The 22187-nt window shown below is 53.4% G+C and overlaps 1 protein-coding gene across 1 annotated transcript; it reads left to right on the top strand.

Moving 5' to 3' along the window:
- Positions 1-16079: 16079 nt before the first annotated feature.
- LOC311209316 (G-protein coupled receptor 183-like) lies at positions 16080-17138 on the top strand (the record flags this gene model as incomplete). Its single annotated transcript, XM_084286587.1, has 1 exon — positions 16080-17138. The coding sequence occupies one exon, from the start codon at positions 16080-16082 to the stop codon at positions 17136-17138; it is 1059 nt and encodes a 352-aa protein (XP_084142713.1).
- Between the last annotated feature and the right edge of the window lie 5049 nt (positions 17139-22187).

Below are 22187 nucleotides of genomic sequence, written 5' to 3'. Positions count from 1 at the left end.
TGGTGTGAGGCTGGAGTCAGGCTCAGGCTGCCACTGCAGGGAACACGCTCCGCAATTAGCTTGGAAAAGAGGTCTCCAGGGGGACAAAGGGTTTCTCACCAGGAGAAAGAGCTCTCTATTAAAGTGTCAGCTCAGAAGCAAACCTTATCTGAGTTGAGAACAAAGAGGCTGCAGGCTGGGTTACAATTTTTAATATTTTAAAGAGCTGCTGTTTTGAAAATGCTTTATTTATTTATTTATTTATTTATTTTTATTTTTCTCCTAAAAGCATCAGAATGAATGTGTGTGAATTGCGACGATCTAGCCTCAGCCTTAAAAGAAAAGAGGCAACAAGCATGGCTCGGCAACTATCCTGAGACCCCTGTGGAAAGCAATAATCTTGAAAAAGCCAGTGCAAGCTATGTTTTCAATTTATAAATTAAATGTATTTAAAATTTATGAACTTTGACTGCATGAGTAACTACTTCATTAGACTTTAAGGCTGCATGTTTCCTTGGCTTTTTTCATGGTAAAGTAAAACACATTTCTAATAAACATGGAAAGAGATTCCAAGATAGAGTCACTACTTTTATGTAAAGGACCCTCCAGACTCATTAAAAAAGTTTACCACCTAAATAAAGCAAGCACGTTGTAATTCTTGAACCCATAAAATTGGTAATATATACATAATATTAGCCTTTTCTTGCATGTACACCGCTTGATATCGATGAACGACATATAGTAAGGGTTTTACTGTAAGGAAACTAGCATGTAAAACCGTGTTTTGGTACGTCCTAGGCTGTAACGTGAACTTGAGAAACAAGAGAACGTAAGGCGGGCGCTGCTCGAATTTACTCAGCGAGTACGGCTAATTGTATGCACGGCCTTGGGGAGAGCACTGCGGTGCTTTGACACCCAAGCTCCAGCTGTAACTGGAGCTGCCCTGCTTCTCCTACAAGTCCTATCGGACATGTAGACCCCCTTCCACAGCCAGGGGACGTGGGTGTGAAACCCACCGGTGGGGCCGTGGGTGGTGGCATGGTGGTGAGCACCGTGCATGGGCCTGCAGGACGAGGCTGAGGCCCAGGGAGCTTTCCCTGTACTTTCACCGTGTACTTTTCCCTTCCCTGGCACTGGTATGCCCACAGCTGGAGTACAATGTCCTCTTTTGGGACTCCACTTCAAGGGGGATGAGGAGAACTGGAGGGGTCCATGGCCTGAGGCCTGGTGTCTTAAAACCTCCAGTGTCTGACTTGCACATGGCTGGGCCTTGTGATGGTCACGGCCCAAGCTACCAGGACATCACAAGGCAGCGTAAGAGCAGTAACCCCCCAAACCCTTACACACGTTGTGGGCAAAGGCATAGGAGAATCTACATGAGGCTGAAGGTTGCACCTTCATGTTCAAACCTTTATCTTTTCCTTGGAAATCATTTGTTTTTTCTCTCTGAGTCCAGGAGTAGCCAATACCAGCCATCTTCTGGCAACAAAACCTAGTTTTGTGACAGCCTGAACTCATTTGGATCCCAATGACGGAGCTCTTCAGTAAGGTGCATCTTTTTTTTGGGGGGGTAGAAGTTATCCACACACTGTAGTAAGACACCAAACCCATTTCTGAAGAACAACTCTCTTGAGTTTACCACCTTTCCCTTCCTTTTCCAGCCCTTTCTTCCCTAAATCCCTGCTCCAGCTCACACTGCTTCCTCCGGACACCCACTGGACTCCCAGACCCCCCTCAGCGCCCACCTCAGGGCTAGAAGAGCTCCTGGCCTGCCCTCAGCCAGAACCAAATTCATCATTGGCTTGACCACACGGCACTTTTAGCTTGGATGAAACAAAAATTCCAGGGGCAAGTGGGCTGTCGTGGCTGTGACTGCCTCCATGCTGCTGTATGGCGTGGTACACGAGACACTTCACCTCGTTTTCAAGCCTTGTGGTGACAAATCCCTCTTCCTTTTCTTCTTCAGACCTCACCTCTACTTCAGAGCGGTCAGAGTGAGCCAGACTGTGTGCAGGAACTTTTACTCTGCCCTAGCAAAGCTGTCTGTTGGAGGATAATCCCTACCTTGGTTTTTACACAAAGTCTTGTTTGTATGATTTGCAGCTGGAGCTAAATTTGCATTCTGTTCTTCTGCCTCGGGATTAGTGGCACAAGAATCACAGGATTTGCCTTCTCCAGCAGAAACTCTCCTCTGCACAAACCCTTTCCTCAGACAAGTGTCCCCAGCCTTCCCACAGCCCTGGGGCTGACACAGCCAGTCCTGTCCCAGCCTCCCAGCTCCTGGCCTTTGGGGCCACTTTGGGGCCATTGGGGTGCTCCAAATACCACGGGAAATCTCACTTCACGGGTTCTTGCCTGACAACAAGCCACGCAAACCACCCAAAAGAGAACTTTTCCCAAGCCAACTCTCTCACATTTGCAAAAAGGACGGGGTTGCTGAGCAAACAGACCTGCTCCATCTCCGAGTTCTGTAATACGGACACCATATGGGCCACCAAGCTGGTACCCGCTCCCCAGAGCTTTTGTTTGTGTATATTGCAAGCTCCTTAAAAAAAAATAAAAATAACGAAAGCCCCCAGTGAGTTCACTAAGTGAAACAAGCAGGTAAGGTAGTGCTGCATATGGTGCTAGTAAAACTGTAATAGTGAGAGTTGGCAAGAGCCAAGCGGCCTTTGTATTAATTCTCTGGAGCTTCAGGTATAGCCTGATGTAATTACTGGCCCTACTTTGTAGCATTTTAAGAGAAAAGTGTGTGTTTTAAAAAGTTATATTTCCAAATAAAACAGTCAGGTCTGAAGCAAAGTGCCTGATTCTGGTTCCTCTGAAGTCAATAGCAAAACTCCCGTTGACTTAAATCAGAGCAGGATTATGTCCCAAATCTCAGATATAACAGCAAACAGAGCTGCACTCTTTTTAAATTCACTTACCAGGCTACCAGATTGTAACCAATATTGCTCTCTGATTCACTTTTTTCCGTACTTTTTTCTCCGGAAGGTCCCAGCTCCACTGTTCGGGTCTCCATAGACAATGCTACTGCTTAAATTTGTTTCTCACATGAAGACACCTGCTTTGCAGACACGAAGTGTAGGTGGGTGAATCCAGAAATCGAGTTTCACTGTACAAATACAATGGTTTCATTCAAGAAACGTTCATCTTGTACTTCTGGATTTCAAAGCAGTCTATCAAAATGTCATCTATTTCATTTTCCTGGGTACTGTAGCTACAGAAGCCCTGAATGCTGAAGCCATTTACATCTCTGTGAGTAGAAGAATTCAGGGTGGTTGGAGGATTACTAGGAGGAGCTTGTGTTTCTTTCTGATGATGTATTTTTGCAATTGATTAAGGTGTTTACTCTGCTAACTTCCCTGTTAAGGGGAAGTCAGTGATACGTAAAACCCACCTCTAATTGTTTGAATGCTTTCCACATTGTTTGTAAACTCTTATCAAAAGTCACCTGAGGCTGTAATATATCTAACCAGCAGCTCCTTTCCAACATGCAGCTGATAATATCACTAAAGCCTAACCATTTAATCACCAATTTAAATAAGAATATGTATCTGATTGCTTGTATTTCTTGGGTTTGCTATCTAATGGATAAAGATAGTGCTCATGGGAACTATTTTTTTCCCCCTTGGATGTCTGAAATCATCTCACCATACCTATTTTCTTTAACAATTTTGTCCTCTTAAAGTTTCTTGAAAGTGGATGAAAAGTCTCAGAAATTCTTTCTGGGTAGAAATGTGTCTTCTAGATTGCCACTTGTGCCTGAATAACAAGGACAAGAAGCTGTGCTGTCTTTTTGTCTTTTCCTGGCTTCGATCTTGCCACGCTGGTTGTCAACAGAGCAGCCAGAAGCGATGCAGAGCTGAAACGCATCAAGACCCTTGCGCTGCATGAACATTGGCTTTTGAATTGCTCCCCAGACCTCACTGTGTGCCAAGCAGCACGTGGAAAAGCCCTGCCGTGGCCACCTGGTGCCAGAAGCAGCCTTGTATCAGCTTGCAGTTCACCTTCTCGTATGGTTCCTAAGAGCAAGGCACTTTCCATCGCCTGGGCTCGCCCCATTATTTCACCTCAGGTGTTTATGGTCTCTAATCAGCACCTACCTCCCCGTACTGGGGTCTGTCCTATACCTGCAGTGGGTTTTTCATTCGGGCTTCTCCTGGCCTGCTTTCAATCACGCTGGTCACGTGCCTCCAGAGGCAGATGGAAAGCAGATTTTATTAAATTGGCATGAAACGCAGTAAAGCTGCACTGACTTTTTGATAACTTCAGTCCTGCGGTTCGCAGCGTTTATTATCAAGGTTTTCCCATCGGTTCTCCACAGCCGCTGTAGGAGATCTCCCCACGAGTGCAAGGAGGGGAATAACGTGCCTCCCAGCTCCTACAGCCCCGTGTGGGGCAGGGGGCACCAGTGGGAACCAGCCCTATGCTGGATTGCAAGGGCAAGATTGAGGAGCAAGAGGGACTGCTGTGTTCACACCCAGCTGGGAAGAGGGGCACACGGACAGGCTCTGGATCTGGAGCTGCATCTCTCTCTGCTTCGTGTTCCCCACCTGCCAAGAGGAAAGGCATCAGTGTTTTCTCTGGCTGTGAGCCTTGGGCTTTCAGGCGCTGCACGGGCTTCCTCCTCATGGCACCTTTCCCCCTGCCTTCTGCCCGTGCCCACGCCTGTGTAACGAGGACCATCCCTGCCCATAAATCCACCTGCACCTTTTTACTTACCAGGAAGCGATGTTCACTCCCTCGGTGACTAACGCTCGGCGAGGTGAAGAGTGAGGAGTGCAGGCACTCGCACCACGCTCTCGGTGCCCACAAGTACGCACACAAGTAGAGAGCTGATTAAATATTTAATGAGGGAATATTGTAAGAAGATAGGACAGGCTGTGGTGGTCAGCCAGACAAGCACAGCAACCTGCCACGTTTCACACACAATCAGCCCTTTTATGCCCTTTTTTACCTACCTCACCCCTGTCGTGGTTCCGCTCGAGTGGGCAGCCGAGCTCCACCACAGCCGCTCTCTCACTCCCCCTCCTCAAAGAGGAATGGGGAGAAAATATGTGAAAAGGGCTCAAGGATTGAGATAAGGACGAGAAAATCACGCAATAATTATTGTAACGGGCAAAACAGACTCGGCATAAGGAGATAGTAAGATTTATTGCCTACAACTAACAAGCAAGAGAAGTGAGAAAACAAAGGAAAAAAAAACAAAAGCACCTTCCCCCCATCCACCCTCTTCCACCTCCTCCCCCCGAGCGGCGCAGGGGAACGGGGAATGGGGGTTATGGTCAGTCTACAGCACTTCTTCTCTGCCGCTCCTTCTCGGTCACTCTCGTCCCCTGTGCTGTGGGGTCCCACCCACGGGATGCAGTCCTTGATGAACTGATCCGGCGTGGGCTTCCCACAGGCAGCAGCTCTTCCAGAACTGCTCCAGATATGGGTCCGTACCACGGGGTCCATCCCTCAGGAGAAAACTGCTCCAACCTGGCTCCCCTACGGGCAGCAGCTCCTGCCAGATCACCTGCTCCTGCGTGGGCTCCTCTCCACGGGCTACAGGTCCGGCCCAGAATCTGCTCCGGCAGGGGTCTTCCACAGGCGGCAGCCTCCATCGGTGCAGGGCCACCTGCTCCACCGTGGTCTCCTCCACGGGCTGCAGCGTGGAACCCTGCTCCACCGTGGTACTCCATGGGCTGCAGGGGGACATCCTGCTTCACCATGGTCCTCACCACAGGCCGCAGGGGACTTCTGCTCCGGCGCCTGGAGCACCTCTCCCCCTCCTTCTACACTGACCTTGGCGCAAGGCTGTTCCTCGCTCCTCTCACTCTCCCGGCTGCTGTGTGGCGCAGCGTTTTTTCCCTGTCTTAAATATGCTCTCACAGAGGCGAAAAACAACATCGCTTATTGGCTCGGATCTGGAAAACAATGGGGCCCTTCCCAAACATGGGGCAGCTTCTAGATCTTTCTCACAGAAACCACCCCTATGGCTCCCTGCTACCAAAACCTTGCCACGTAAACCCACTACACCCCCTTGTTCCTCCTGCTCCTCCTTCCCCCCGCACACCCCATGGGTTTGCAGGGCTCTGCAGTTTATTTTTCACCCTCCCTGTCCAGGTCCCCCAGTTGATAATCTTACCAGCTGCGAGGTTCGTCCTTCCTGGAAGTGGCTCCTGGAGCTCGTTAGCTCACCAATTAGCGTGGCTGGGACGTCATTGCCTGGTCATTGCCTCGTGGCTTAGAAGTCCTCCACCAGACAACCCTGCAGGAACAAACATTCCCACATTCATGTTCCTAAATCAGCGTGACTGACCAGGCTTGGTTCCCATCACCTCCTCCCTTTCCTCCGATCCCATATTGCCTTGAAAGGGGCCCTTGACCCCTTAAGGCAGCAGGCGCCCCTCTTCTACCCACCCCTACAGCCGACGAGGTGCCTGCGGCCTCCTGTATGGACCCAGGGCTGCGGGAGGCGCCGGCGTGGAAAGCGAGAGTGGGTTTGCTCGAGGTCGGCGGTGATCGCCGCCGGTGTTTCCGCCAGCTAAATAAGGAGCCAGCCACGAAAAAAAAAACAAATCCTGCTCTTGGTTTCACCGCTGCGATCGGGGGCGTCTCATCTGGTTTCTAAGGGGAGCGATGGCTGGGTGAAAGGGCTGTGAATAATTTCGCTCTAGCAGTTCGTGGAGACGCGTGACAGTCCGAGGTTTGAGATCGTGCGAGCTAGCCCAGGGCTCGGTCTCAGTTTTGCTTTGAGGTAACCCAGATATTCAAAGCGAAACCTGGCTAAAACCACGCTGGGGACTTACTTTTGAATTTCACCCTACCCAGAGACATTTGAGGCATGCAAATGAGAGCCCTCCATCCCCCAAGAGGCTGAGGCCTGAACTTGAGGGCAAGTGAAAGCATCAGACGGGGGAGGCTGGGGAAGCCCTGGGGGGAAGACAAATTACCCTCTGATTGCAGCCACTCCCCTCGGGCACCCCAACTCCTGCATGAGGACGGGCAGAGGTTGGGAAGCGGTGAGGGGCTTTTGCTTTTAAAGCATTTATCCAGGTAGGTGGAACCAGATTGTATCACCACGTTTAATTACTAGACAAATGACGAGATGGTGCCTCAAGATCTCCACAGAGCAAGTCAAGAGCACAGACCCCTGATTTTCCCCCTCTCGCAGCAATTTCATCCCCGGGAACCCCTCCCGGAGCTGTTTTCCAAGGCAGGGAATTTGTGCAGGCTCCATCTGCGGTGGCTCCAGCTCTGGCCCTGCATCCCAGCCGGGTAAGTTGTTGAAAGGATGACCTCTAGTGGCACCGGGGAAGCTGCTCTGCCCAGCCGGCTGCTCCCCTCCCAGCCTGACACCCCCAAAACTGGGGGAATTGGGGCTCGACAGCACCTCTGGTAGAGTGAAGGGGAGAAATGTTGCGGCGAGGTGGGCACCCGCATCTCCCTCTGTGCCCTCGCCATGCTGCAGGTGTGTTCAGGAGGAGGAAGAGGAGGAAGAGGAGGAAGAGGAGGAGGAGGAGGAAGAGGAGGCTGCTTCCTCCTTCTCCTGCACTTCTTCCTGCTGCCTTCCAGCACCCTGCTGTCCCTCTCACACGAGGGCAGAGCCAAGCCCCTCAGCCAACAGGGGCTGATGTTCTCCATCTCCTCAGCCTTTCTGGGCCTTGTCCAAGGTCCTTTGGTTTGAGCGAGGTGAGGAGGTGCACGCTCGGGATGCGGCTCGGTCGGGAAGGCTGAAAAAGGGCCGAAAAGGGGATTTGTGGGGCCATCCCCCTGCGGCACATTGCCCGTGGTGTGACAGCAAGCGTGGTCCCTGCCTGGGGATGTTCATTTCTGAATTTAATCCTTGGTACTGTTTGCTCAGCAGACCTTGCTGAGGGACCGCAGTGCGGTCTCTCTCTTTTACCTCAGACTGATTTCTGAAGAACAACTGGGTCATCCCAGTGGAAGTACCCTTCCCGTGTTCAGCTTGGTAGCTTTTTAGCGACTTTCTCCTTTCACAGCCTTGTCTGAGTGTACACAAGCTTCTAGACCCAGCCAGCAGCGTGCAGTCCACCCCCAGACGCTCTGTACCTAGAAGATTAGGATGAAGATGTTCACATCTCAATCAAGACTAAAATGTGTTTCTGAACATAAAATCACCATCACCCCCATCCCTATCCCACTCTACACCCTGTTACAAATGCTAATCCCACTGTCAACACACATCGCACCAGAAAAAAAAGTATTCATGTTTTTTAATTCATACATCAGGTGTGCAAAACAAGGGAGTTGAGAACAACTCTCTGCAAAATAAAAAACATGAAACTGGGAAAATTTGGGGCACAGGAATTCAACCCAGCGGCGTGCAGCCACCCGATGAGCATCCACCCATCCCTGCGGGTCTGGCGCTGGTCTCTGACAACGTGCATGGAGCCCAGCAGCGAAATGTGGCCACAAAATGGTGAAACATGGCCAGATCACAGGAGCCGGGGACAAATTTCAGCCGCAGGGGTCCGCAGGGTCTGCCCAGCCCTGGGGGAGGGCGGTGGGACCCACAGGCGTCCCGCCCTGCTGGCAGTGCCCGGGGTGTCCCGGAGGACACACATCTTTTGCTCCCTGTCACGAGCAGGAGTAGAAACCCAGGTTTTTCATCGAGGCATTCAGCCTGACAGCCACGGCCAGGCCATTAATATGTGAACCCGGTGTGGGTGGGGAGACGGCGCGCATCCTTATCTGCGCCTTCCGAAGAGCAAGGCTCGCTGCTGAAATGACACAGCCCTCACTTCTAGTAAATACTAATTTTGCCCTTCTTAGGAGCTGCTGCTTGAATCAGATTAGGAGGATGACTCTGTTGTCACAGCCTGACTGAGCGTAGTTTTTTTTGTGTGTGTGTTTTTAAGAAGGGCAATATAGTAAGTATCAAGGCCACGGCAAAGAGGTGATTTCATGTGAAATTCTGTGTTTAGTAATCAATGGTCAAGGCCAGCCAAAGCGATCTGGTGACTGTCATGGTGGAGAGATGGGAAACTACTGCCTCCCTCAAACTTCCCTCGGCTGTAGACAAAAATAAAATAAAATAAAATAAAATGCCATCCTTCATTTCTCGTCCTTTTAAAACCACTCGGCGTTATTCCCACTTTCCGTGACTCAGCCTGACGCCGCCCACCCAAGCAACCCCACCAGCAGACCCGAGGCACTCAGGGTGAGCCTAAGCATCCAGGGACAGGAGAGCAAAACCCTCGAAGACGCTGCATGACAAGGGCTGGGGATTGCACCAAAGAACTGGAGAGACCCTATAAAAGCGCAGGATGCTTTTTTTTTTTTTTGAGGACGGGGACCTGTTCCTTGCACTTGAATGCTGTTTCAATGCAATCGCGATTTTAAAAAGCCCCAAGGCCGGGCTTTGATCGGGGTTTTGGAGAACAAAACGCTCCCCTCCGACCAAACATCTCAAAATTTACGCATTTCAACAGCTCACGGCTGCGCTGGTTGCTGCAGACAACTAAGGCTGGCAGGCAGCCAGGCCAAAAGAAAAGAAGAAAAGAAGAAACAAAGAAAAAAAGAAGCTAACTTCCACAACATGCTAAGCCACACGGTACTTTGTCACAGGCAAAATATTCAGCAAATAGCAATCACAAAAGCGAATTCACGATTTTAAGAACCTCTGAAAATTTCCAGCGTGGCTCACGGGGCAGGGTCCCTCCTCGAGCCTTCCGGCCGCGCGGTGCTGAGCCGCCAAACCCCGGCTGGCAGGGCAGTCAGATCCCTACCTGCGAGGTGCAAATCACTCGGTATCTCCTTCAGCATCTCGTGACAGAGCCGCGGCCTGTGCGGATGCCGTGGGAGGCACATCCCCACCCCTAAAACCCTGCACCGAGGTTTCTGGCATTCCCACCTGCACAAAGCCTCGCCAGAGGGTTTGAGCAAGCCCTTGGCCTGAATACGCCAGTGGTGAGTGTACCCCAGGAGGCAAAATTTCCACTAGGAAGAAAAAAATTGGCCACCAAACTCCTGGGAGCACAGAGAGGAGACCAGCTGCAGCTTGGACTCGGGAGACAAGCATCAAGAAGAAAAGGCACATAACAAAATGCATTGGAAAAATGTTGAGCCAACAAGCCCAGAAAAGTGTGGTCCTTCAAGGTGGTAGGGTTTAGGATCTGTCTGTCTGGTCTTTCAAGAAAGCCCTAAAAAGAAAAAAAATGCCAACTGGAAAAGAAATCCTGATGGATATATGGAGATGGATAAATCTGGATATAAGCCAGGCGTTTAAAGCATCACCAAAAATCAGTCTGATGAAATGTACAGGTTTTAAATCGCTGTAGTTTACGTGGGGCATTTTCTTGAGCTGATGTGCAGAGCCACGAGACAGCCCTTACTGAAAGGAAGAGACAGAAGTTGTGCTGGAGGTTCAGCAAAGCACATCACCCACCTGAAGCGGTCTTCAGGTCTAAAGCCCGGTCAGAAAAGTGAGCTGGAGAGAGATGCAGGACCCACACAGGGTTTGGTGCCATTTTATCGGGGTAGGACCATCACGTCATTTCTCCATGCAAGGGGAGAGTGCCAGAACGTCTCCCTTCCCTACCCCAGTGACCTTCAGCCTTTTGAGGTTATGCAGTAGTGCAGGTAAGAAGGACAACCTTGCAAAACCCTCAGGCCCATGAGAAGCAACAGCCAATTAACCCTGCAGCCTTGAACAAAGTGTTACTTGCATGAAAACGGTCCTCCACGGGGAAACTGCAAAGCAAAGCTGAGGACGCGCCCGGAGATGTTGCTCTCAACTTATTGTTCAGCTCCCAAGGTGTTTCTTTGTTCCCACTTTCCCAAATTCTTGTGAAACCCTCTGCTACTTGGAGATCTCAGCATCACAGGATGGCTGAGGCTGGAAGGCACCTCTGGATGCCACCTGGTCCAACCCCTGCTCCAGCAGGGCCTCCCACACAGCTGCACGGGAGCACTGCGTGCACGTGCAGGAGCAGCCTCTGGCTCTCTGCGAAGTTACAGCCCCCCAGCACTTTCTGTGCCGTGACAGCTTTTGCCCAGCAGGTACTGTTTGGGTTGGAGCTGTTGTGGAAACACTGCCTCAGGGGCGAATGCTGCTGGAAAATTCCACCTGACAACAGATGAGCAGTTTCTGCGATTAAAATTCACCAGAAACATTCTGTTTTCGCAGATGAAAACAATAAGGGCTGTGGGTGTCCCCATCTGCAGGGGGCACAGAGAGCAGCAGCAGCACGAAGGAGCCACGTTAAGGCTGCACTGGGCGTCTTGCAAATGAGGAGAGGGCTGGAGCACACCAGTCACAAAACATGGCATCCCATTGAAATCAACTGTAGTGGGAGCTCATGGTGACCCAGGCTGAATCGAGGTGTCTTTTTGGCACCTCCTATGCCACAAATTCTCAGCTCAGCACCTCCTGCATGCCCGCTGCTCCTGCCCGGGCCGCGGCTGCACGTTACGAGCAGCGTGTGCGGCCCCGAGGTAACAAAAACAGATAAAAATAGGACCTCTGTTCTCCAAACCTGCCTTCTGATTGCCTTTTTTTTTTTTTTCTTTTAACAAGTGTTTAAACATTGTTTTTAACCACAGAAATCAGATACTCAGACAACTTTCATCTCATTCCTGCAGAATCAAAATGGAGCTTCTCGCGGGGCGGCGGGGCGCCGGTGATGCTCGCGCTCAGCAGAGGAAGTCGCCTCGTAACGCGAATTTCCCGGGTGTTTCTCCTGCCAGGGTGCCTGGCCCTGCATGGCCAGGCACTGCCCCAGCCCCTGCAGCATCCCCCTGCAGCTGGGTGGCCCAAACCATCACCACCTGGAAGCCCCGCAGGCCCCGCAGCCCACCCAGACCCGCGCTTGCCCCTTGGTCCTGACCATGAAGGCCTCAGAGCTGCATGGGTCTTCGTGGCCAGGGTCAGGGCAAGCCCCCATCTCCTGAGACATCACCCCCAGACCAAACCAGGGCATTGCATTCAGAAACAGATTTCAACCGTGCCATTACTCAGTGTTTTTCCCGACGCAGATGTCGGGCCAGATTAAGTTTCTAGTGCTCCAAAGCTCTGGTAATGACTTTCTTGAGATTTTGGTCACCAACTGGCAAGAATCTCAGCACAGGTTTTGCTCTTTCTGCACCTTTTTCAGTCACCTTGAGCTGAAGCCTCCCCAGCATCATCCTCCCCCCATAGCTGCTACTATCAATGGGCAAGAAAAGTTGACATTGAAGCCAGTTGTCCTCCTAATTTTGGTTCCGCTCCCCCGCCAGGTGAACAGCAGAGGTGTGGAAAATCCCTGCCTGTCGTCTTGAAACCGAAAGCACCTGGATCGGAGATTTTGTGTCTGCACCCGAGGCTTCCTGAAAATGTTTTGCACCTGAAGACAGAAACAGCAGCTGAAGCCAGAGGGGGGGAGGAAGCCAGGAGAGGCGATGAGGCAATGGAAAGAGAGCACAGAAGCTTCCTGCCGCCCCTGGCGCGGAGGGGATGCTGCCACCGCCGCCTCACGGCGCCCAGCTCCATCGCACCTGAGGCACCCCACCGGGGCTTGGGCAGCAGCCCAGAGCTGGGGCTGGAGACCACGCTTGGAGCAAGCCTGGTGCCAGCACGTGCGAGGCTCCTGGAGACCCTTCGCAAGCTCTCCCCACCGATCCTGTGAGCCCTGGGTCTGGGGGAGCGAGACCCATCGGCCTGCAGGACGGCAGGGGAAGGCGGCCATCGCAGGGCCTGTGGCAGCGGGGCAGCAGGACGTGGCCTGTCCTGATAGTGGTGCCTCCTCCTAGGCCAGCATGGGGGATGTGGTGTGAAGAGGCCATGACTGAGAGCCAAATTTGAGGGGATCCTTCAGACCAGCTCCAAGGGGCTGAAGGGTGGTGGTGGGTGTGATGGCGGCCTGAAGGACCAGCCCCAGAGGAGCCACGGGTGGGGTTTTCTTCTGGACGATGCAAAGCCTGCGTGAAAAGGCCTGCAGAAGCCAAAAGGGGCTGCGGGGAGTCCTGGAAATACCTGGGCCAGCTGCTGGCATCCAGGGCTTCGCAGGAAAGGGTGGGGAGGGTTTGCAGGTCCCTGCTTTTGGGTGGGGACAAGAGGAGTGCGGCAGGAGCAGCCCTGCGCCCAAGGGAGGGTCCCGGCCCGCGGCGGGGCCGTGCAGCGGGTGGAGCTGGGCTGCACGCCCGTAGCGCAGCAGCACCTGCTGCACGCAGGGCAGGAGCGTGTTTTGCACAGAAGAAGAACCCACTTCCTTTCTTCTGCCTTGCAAAACTAAAAAAAAATAATAAAATAAAATCGGGCAGAGAGCACGTTGCTTCCCACCCCCTCCTTATTTCCAAGCTGTTCCCAGAGGCGGCTGGCACCCGGACCCGTGGGCTCCTCCATGTCCCGCTGGGGCTGGCGCTGCCTCATGGGGCTCGTCCCTCCTCTGGCCTCCACGGCCCTACAGAGGCACTTCGGCCTCTATTTGGGGTTGAGACCCCCAGAGCCCCTCTACGTGGCCCTCCCTGGCAGTGTGGTGCCTTCCCGTGCCCACAGCGATGGGACGGGATACAACAGGGCCTTGGGGTGATGCTTTTGGGTTTTACATGTGAAACCCTCCTGCCATGAGCATCAGGGAGGGAGGGAGCGAGGCCAGGAGCCTCCCAGGATAACGCAACCCCTCACCCGCCCTCCGTGCTGAAGCGACCCCCGCCTGGGTGTGAGCGGAGGGTGCCTGAGCCTTCACCTCATTTTGGCAAAGCGTGAGGTGAAGGACGGTCCCGAACCCACTCCCGGCGGTGTGCTCAGGATCAGGCCTTTCGCAGGGATAACCCCGTGCCGTGGCACGTCCTCCGTGCTCCGTCGTCACCGAGCAGCTCGAGAACATCTGAGCCCGGCACAAGTTTGGGTGGCTTAGCGATGAGCATCCGTGTGCGTAGAAAATCCCCATCTCACGAGGGAATATCTTCTGTAATTCACTCAGCAGCTATTGTCCCACCAGCAGACCTCTCCCCCCAGGCCGTGCAAACCCCTGAGCACCAGAAGCGTCTCCGTGAACAGATGATTGTGAGCAAATTTTCATTATTAGTCTCGCAGTCGTAGAAGTCGATGCCAATATCATCCAGTGTGTAATCTCTGTACGGATGACTCACTGCACACGGGTACACAGATTAGTGCTGAGCTTAATGCCGCGATGCTCTGAACGATTATAAATGTTATGCAATTAAAGAATTGGCTGAGCTTCGCGAGCATAAAGGGAAGTTTAAGCTTAGCTTAACTGTAATCTTAGCCTTGACATTTCTTAGCCTCAGTGTTTTCCAGTACTGCCCTAAAGGTCCCCTGCTGGGAATTTCCTAGCTTCACTGGGAGTTTTTGGAAGGAGAAAAAAAATAAATAATAATAATAAAAAAAAAGAAAACAAGTGAGGTCATCACCACCAAGAAGAAAAAAACCCCAACCACCGAGCAGAGTCTGAAATCCTCCTGGGATCTGAAAGCCCCCCCAGCGGCCTCCAGGACACAGAGGCTGTGGGGAAGGCTGCCCTGCTGTGGGGGCTGCGGGGCAGGCTGAGCTTCTGCAAATGTTTTGGGAAGTGCCAAAAGCTCAAGGAAAGCACTCAGCCCTGCTGCAGGACACAAACCGCCTGACCCCACGGAGAATGGTTTGCACCCAGCGGGCTCTCCATCCCTCCTCGGATGGAGGTTTAATGGCACGTGGGGTGTGATAGGTGTGATAAGTGTTGTCCTGGACTTTTGGGAAAAGGTGAAGCGGCCCCATCAGGCTGCCCGGGCGAGGGGCTGAGCCCCAGGGTCGGAGCTGTTGGCTTTAATCTGGTGCATTTTGCATTCTGGTAGAAGTTGTCAGAGTAAAACCCAAAGTCGGCTGCGATGGCAGGAGCGATTGCTGCGCAGGTACAGTCATTTGTCTTCCCCGGCGCTGCCACTACTGAGAATAACCCCACGGCTGACAAATGCCTCTCACACACCGAGAAAAGAAAAAGAAAAAAAAAAAAAGCCCAGCGAGAACACACGATTTTACTAAACCTAAGAGAAAAAAAAAAAAAAAAAAAGCCCAAAACTCCCGGTGCTTTTATAACGTGAGCCAGTACCCAGAGGCGCGCAGACACAGCCAGGAGCAGGGCGCTGGAGGGTCCTGCACTGGGGTGGGAGGAAGAGGAGGAAGGAGAGGAGGAGGAGGAGGAGAAAGGAGAAGAGGAGGAGGAAAAGGAAGGCAACCGCGAGGTGGGTGTGTGTCCGTGCGTCTGTCACAGCGCCTGTGTGCACCTCGGCTGCTGGGTGCTGCGGGACCGCAGAGCGGGGAGCAGCAGCGGGACACAGCCACAGCCACAGCCTGCGGTGAGGGGAGGCTGCCCGGGATGGACAGATGGACAGGATGGGATGGGGATGGACAGGGATGGACAGGGCAGGGTGGGGATGGACAGGATGAGGATGAGGATGGGATGGATGGGATGGGATGGGATGGATGGGATGGGGATGGACGGGATGGGGATGGATGGAGGGTGCTGGATGGGACAGGGCAGGCACAGACCCCACGTCCCAAAGCACGTCGAGGAGCAGAGCACACAGATTTGGTAGAGGGACATGTCCCACTCCTCTCTTTGCACAGGCAGGGGGCATCACCAGCACAGGGATTTTTCCTTTCTTTTTTTTTTTTTTTTTTTTAATTTGTTTCTGCCCTCCAGACCCCTCTCTGCCCCAGCCCCGCCTCTGTCTGGGCATTTTTTCATTGAATGCCCCCATTCCCCCCGCAGCGATGAATAAATTATGCCACCGCCACGAGACGAGTTTGGGACCTTGTTTGTGTGACACGCAATTCTCTCTCCCCCTCTCCCTCCCACCCTTCCCCCTCCACATCCTTTCTGCTATTGCTTGGATGTGCAAAAAAACAACAAAAAACAAAGAAATTAAAAAAAAAAAAAAAAAAAAATAAGAGGAGCTGGTGACGAGAAGCAGAACGAAGACAATGAGTCACAGCCTTTGTTTCGCCCCGAAATCACCAGGGCTGCGTTTTTCCAAATGACTGGGGCTGAGCGCTGCTGGGGGGCGGCAGGGAGCGGAGGGGACGGGCCCCCGGCTTCCTGGTAAGGGGCAGCCCGGGGCTGTGGGTTTCACCTCTCTTCTCCTCCCAGGGGAGGAGGAACTGGCTGGCAATGGCTGCTGTGGAGGCCGCCTTCCCCCCTGCCAACCTCACCCCCGTCAACCAGAGCGGCTGCGACGTGCACAACCACCAGGTCTCGGCCAAAGTCACCTTCTCGCTCTTCTACACCGCCCTGCTGGTGTTCGGCGCCTGCGGGAACATCCTGGCCCTCTGCATCACCTTCCAGCGCAGGAAGAAGAAGCTCAACTCCACCGACCTCTACCTGGTCAACCTGGCCCTGTCGGACGCCCTCTTCACGCTGGCGCTGCCGGGCAGGATCGCCTACTACGTGCTGGAGTTCAACTGGCCCTTCGGGGACTGGTTCTGCCGGGCCACCGCCTTCGTCTTCTACATGAACACCTACGTGGGCATCTACTTCATGACCTGCGTCAGCGTGGACCGCTACATCGCCGTGGTGCGCAGCAGGCACCCCGGCAGGCTGCGGAGGATGAGCCGCGCCAGGGCCGTCTGCGTCCTCATCTGGTTCCTGGTGTTCCTGCAGACGGCGCCGCTGCTGCTGCGGCCCATGACGCGGCGGATGGGGGACAGGCTGACCTGCATGGAGTACTTCAACTTCGAGGAGGTCCCCAAGCTGCCCTACCTGCTGCTGGCCGCCTGCGTGCTCGGCTTCTTCCTGCCCGTGGGCATCATCCTGGTGTGCTACGTGCGGATCAACCTCAAGCTCTGCCAGACCGCCAAGGAGAACCCGCTGACGGTCAAGAACGGCCACCACCGCCGGGCCTTCACCGTCATCCTGGTGGTGCTGCTGGCCGTCCTGCTCTGCTTCAGCCCCTACCACCTCAACATCGTCCAGTTCATGGTCAGGAAGATCCTCTACCAGCCGTCCTGCCGCGAGCAGCAAGCCTTCAAGATGTCCCTGCAGGTCACCGTGGCCTTCATGAACCTCAACTGCTGCATTGACCCCATCATCTACTTCTTCGCCTTCCGGGGCTACAAGCGGAGGCTGCTGCGCATCTTCAGGAACAGCGGCTCCATGGCCACCTCCTCCACCGCCAAGACCCCCTCCGAGAGCAACAGCAACAGCCAGCCCCAGGGCTCCAGCTCCGTCTAGAGGCACGGCCCCTCCTTTTCCCTCCGGCCGGCAGCGTACGGACCGTGCCCCGCAGCAGGACCCGCCCTGGCCGAGCCCCACCAGCTCTGTGGGGCCACCGACCCCACCTGTGGCTGCTGGCCTGGAGCAGAAGGGCCCCGTTCCCACCTCCGCCCCAGAGCACGCAGCCCGTGGTGGCCACGGGCAACGCGCCCGTCCCTGCTTTTCTGCATCCCGCTGTGGTGGATGTGCTCTGGGGAGGGGGTGTAGGGTCCCTCGCAGCGCCCTCCAGGAAACCTTCACCCCCGTGCTCCCCGCAGCCTGACAGGAATGGGGGAACGGGGCCTGGAGGTGGCCTCACGGGGCCTTCCCTTGGACCTGAGGGCCCTGCAGGCTGGCCCAGATGGGTGCATGAAGTAGCTGAGGTTGGGAAGCGTCTCCAGAGGGACCTTCCTGGTCACCTGGGCCCTACTCAGAGCAGGTGGGACTGCAGGGCTGGCCTGAAGGGAGCCTGTGCCTGTAGGGCACGCCACAATGGCCGAGGAAGAGCTGGCGTGCAGTAATCGAGGAGTGTCAGTGGTCTGAACGCTGCCAGGGAGCCTGGTGAGGGCCACCAGTCCAGCAGCCTGCTTGGAGCACCACCACCTCGAGCACCAGGCCTGTGGTGCTAGACATCATCCCTGTCACCGGGGACAGACTTCTGAGGACACCAGGCTGGGGACAGCAGGACACAGACGGGACGGGGAGGGAAGGGAGATGGAAAAAGGAGATGTTTGATGGAGAAAGGAGAGGTGTTTGATGCCCCGTGTCGCCTGAACATGCTCTCCAACCCGTGCGTGCTCCCCAGCTGCTGGTGCAGGAGTGTGAGCAGGGGGCATTTCCCCAAAACCGTGTGCTCATTGAAGAGAAACGGGCGCAGCAGCGCTCATTCTCCACTCTTCATTCATCCCCCGACCCGAACTCCTCGCAGGATGGCCCCCGGAGCCCTGCACGTTTCCTGCGGCTCCGCCTCACGAGCGGCCTCGATGAGAACATCTCTCATCCCTCCCCTTATCAGCTCCTATCGCTAACTGCACCGCTGCCGCCGCTGCTGCTCCCTTCCTGACGTTCTCCCCGCTGCACAGGCGGCTGCAGCCAGCGCCGCGCCGCTGCCATCAGATGTGGGATTCCTGCAGAGGAGCGCGAGCAGACACCCGTGCAGGGGCCAGATAACATCTGGGGAGCGGCGACCGCAGCTGGCGGGCAGGGAGCTGTTGTCGCTGCGGGGACGGGGACACCGCGGCCGCGCCCCGGCAGCGCATCCTCTGCAACGCTGGGGCTCGCCGAAAGAGGGAGAGCCGAGACCTCGTGCAGGGCGAGCGGTGTTAATATTTCTGTGTTCATAATTCTGAAGTCACCTGGAGCTGCTCCTGCTCATCGCAAGCCGTGCCAGAGTCTGCTTGATGTAATAAATGCGGTGGTTGGGAAGGCTGGGGCAGCTGGGCAGCCTTCATCAGCCTCACGGATGGTTTTCCAAGCACAGTTCCTGCTGCGCCGTCTCGATCCAGCCCAGGCTGCAGCCTTGTGACCTGGAGAGAGAGGGGAAAGCTGCTGGGTTTATCCCGGGGCAGGGAGCACACTCATTTTGCGGTCGCATGGCAGAGGCGGATCTGCGTGGAGCCGTGCAGCCGGCAGGCCTACGTGATGCAAAGTGAAATTCCCTTCGTGTGCTGTGAGCCTGGCGGTTCAAAATCCCTCGTGAGTCAAAATCCTCGCTGTGCCTCCTGGTGTGCCGCCCCGCCGCCCCCTGTCTCTGCAGGCCTCTCCTTCCTCCCCGCTGCGCTCCACGCTCTGTGCTTCTGAACCCATTGCTGAGCCCTCTCCTTCCCCTCAGCTCCACCTCTCCTTCGCTGAGCTCAGAAGCCCTTTACAGTCTCTGCTTCTCTCTGTTAAAGGCCAAATCCTGCCTTCAGCTCAGCCACGATCCCCGAATTCTCCCCCCACTTCCGAAGCACCAATATTCCTGCTTTCTCCAACGCCGCCACTCAGGCTTGGCTACAGCCTCCTGCAAACAAGCCCAAGCCCCAAAAACTTCCAGTTTCCACTTGGAGAGTCCTTTGCAATCACACGCCAGCTGCTGGACGGCCACCTTGTGGAGATTGCCACCACCTGCACCCCTTCTCCAGGTCACCGCCGTCTGCTTCGTGCCCTGTGCTTGCACTGGAAGCTCTCGGTAGCGCGTGACCTCTTTGAATGTCCATGAAAGGCTGCGTGTGCTTCCCCAAAGCATCCTTTTGTAGGGCTGGAGGAGCGTAATCCTCCTGAAGGTTAAAGCAAGCACAGCATGCTCTGCATAAGCACGTTTACGTGGATAATAAAACAGGCTCATGCGTCTGCACATAAACACATACGGCGTTTGCGTGTTCGTGTGGCCCTCCTGGTAAAACAGGATTTATACTCAGTCCTATAAAATGCTTATTTCTGTGGCTGCCCAGTGAAAGAAAGCTAATTTCATTTAGGTTTTCCTTGTGGAAGAACACGTACAAGAGATTAAACACACCCATGTACGGAAGCAAGAAGCAGTTCAGATGAATGCTGCGCATTTATTTACCTTCAGTTTATTTACCTACAACAGCCCAGCTGTGGTCCTGAGTGCTTCCAAACGTGGATGCCCTCGCGACTGCGCACACACTCCACATGCCCGTGGTGAAGGAGCTGGGTCCCAATCCTTGCACACCGGCTTCTGATTTTCTTGAACGAACACTTAGCTGCAGTTCCATTAGTCAAAGCGATAAATAAACGGTTTCTCTCTCTCTCTCTGTATATATAATCCATCCATCCACCCACACGTATATATGCATACACCCATACTCAGAAAAGCCACAATTTGTGCCATATGTCCAGTTCCCTGCTGTATGTTTTGCTTGCTTGGTTCTTAGTTTCAGCCAAAAGTAACGAGACCTCTTCGGCAGGCGTTCACAAGGGCAGGAGCTATGGCTAGGACGGGGAGGTACAAGGCCCACTCGCTCAGGTGAGGAGTACCCTTAGTGACCTTTAGCACTCATTTGGGGACAGGAAAATGCGTTAGGTGCAGAGCCCAATCGCTCTGCATCTTAGCAAAACGTTCAGGCTTGAGAAGCTGGCAGCTTATCACGCACGTTTCCACAAAGACAAAGCTCCCCGTGGGCGTATCTCAAAGTATCACAACCATCTAGGAAAGTCCCCGGTAAACGATTCCGATGTTGTCTCAGCAGATAACATTCCCAGCCCGTCAGAGAAATCAGAAAAGCAGCTGCTGTTACTTCAAAACACCACCTCGTGGCTTTACTGAAGTCAGCCCGAGTCTCCTACGGGCTTAAAATTCTCTCCGCAGAAGTGTTGTGCGTCCTCTCGCTGCCTACACACAGGTTTGTGTCACACATCAACAAGGAACGAGGCGTTTCAAGTCGTCCTGGACGCAGCACCGTGTCAGCTGGAAGGAGCACACTCCTCACACCCACAGAAATGGTCCACCAAAGGTTCACAAGCAAGTGGAAATCGACTTCTTCTCCAGCTCTAGTGCACGAGGCTTTTTCTGCATTCTCCTACGAAACGGGAACTCTGCTCAACTGCATCGGACCCCTCCTTTTACCACTTCTATTTTTTTTTTTCTCTTTGGAAATCACAACCCTGGAAGTATTTTGAACACAATCTGCTCTCGCAGATATCGAGGGGGGTTTTCAGCCGACATCACCGAGACCTGAGTTGTGCTCCTCACGTCTGACCACGCTCTGGGAATCGCTCAGCAAAAAGGGGCTTTCCGCACAACATGTGGATACCCTCCGTACAGGTCAGGGGGGGAGAGGATTTAGACTTGGAGAACATCCACCACCGTGTCCTGGATGCCTCTTTACATAGTTTAAAGTCGCAAGGGAGAAAGGCAATGTCTGAAAGGGCACGCGTCCTGTTGAACTTACCCTGGGATGCACCTGAATTTCCTGCAGACAAAATTTCCCTTCCGAAGCCTTTATTGCTTCTTATAAGAAACACTTGTGGAGGAAGAATCTGTATGTTTCAACATTAAAACATGTATTTGTTTAAAAATACTTAATGGATTTCCCTATCCAGATCATTGTAGGTTTCTCTAGCAGGTATTCTTACATTTAACCTTTTTAAGGCAGCCAGGTTCAAGATAATCTGGGTAGAGAGATGTGCCCAGGCTACACACGAAAAGTGCCACTCAGCTTCACAAAACCGAACTCTTCCACTTAAAAAGCAAACCCCGCCTAAAAAACATGTCACGGCAGCAAGGCCAGCCCTGAAGTGGGTTCATCAAAGCCCTGGAAAACACACAGTAACTCCAAAAAACTTCTCAATTCCCCCACTGGAAAGTACTGAAAGATATGTAAATGACTTGGACGTAACTACAGAAAAATGCCACGCACGTACAGATGAATAAACTTGATGCCATTTCTGTATAAGCACTTGGCTGCCCAAAGGACTTTTTTCAGTTTTATCAGTCAGTTACAAAAATAAGAAAGGTATCTCCCTCTCTATAAATCTCGTCCTGTGGTTTCCCGTTGTATTTTCCAGGCCGAGTATGACCGCAGAGACCTGTGCTTTGGCACACACACGTTCATGTGGATTTCCGAAACGCTCTTCTCTCTCCTCTGTTCTTTCACCTCATTCCCGAACAGTACCACTCCTGCCTGGTTTTATGGAGGTGTTCACCTCTCTCCAGCCCACCTCCCGAAACTCCTCAGCTGCTCATACCGAGCATACGTCTGAGAGTCCAGCCAAGTACATTTAATTATGAATTTAAACTTCAAAATCAGCGTTGTACTACCTTGGCGTTACGTCCTGTCAGCTCCTGTGCTGCTCTGAACCACCCTTAAGGTTGGTATTCCTCTCTGTGACCAAGAGTAGCTGCTCGAGAGAGCGAGGATTCACCCACATCTTCAAAAGCAGAAAACTAAAACTATATAGAAAAGATAGTTTTTTATATTTTCCCTTTGAGACAGCATGTAGCCAGCTCAAAACATGAAACTGGCACAGAGGAGACTGAGCACACATCCATCGTTACAGAAGTTTGTCTGAATTAGACGTAGAAGC

This window comes from Netta rufina, assembly GCF_964035555.1.
Source record: "Netta rufina genome assembly, chromosome: 1".
Classification (NCBI taxonomy): Eukaryota; Metazoa; Chordata; class Aves; order Anseriformes; family Anatidae; genus Netta; species Netta rufina.
This window is presented reverse-complemented; position numbering and strand designations above follow the sequence as displayed.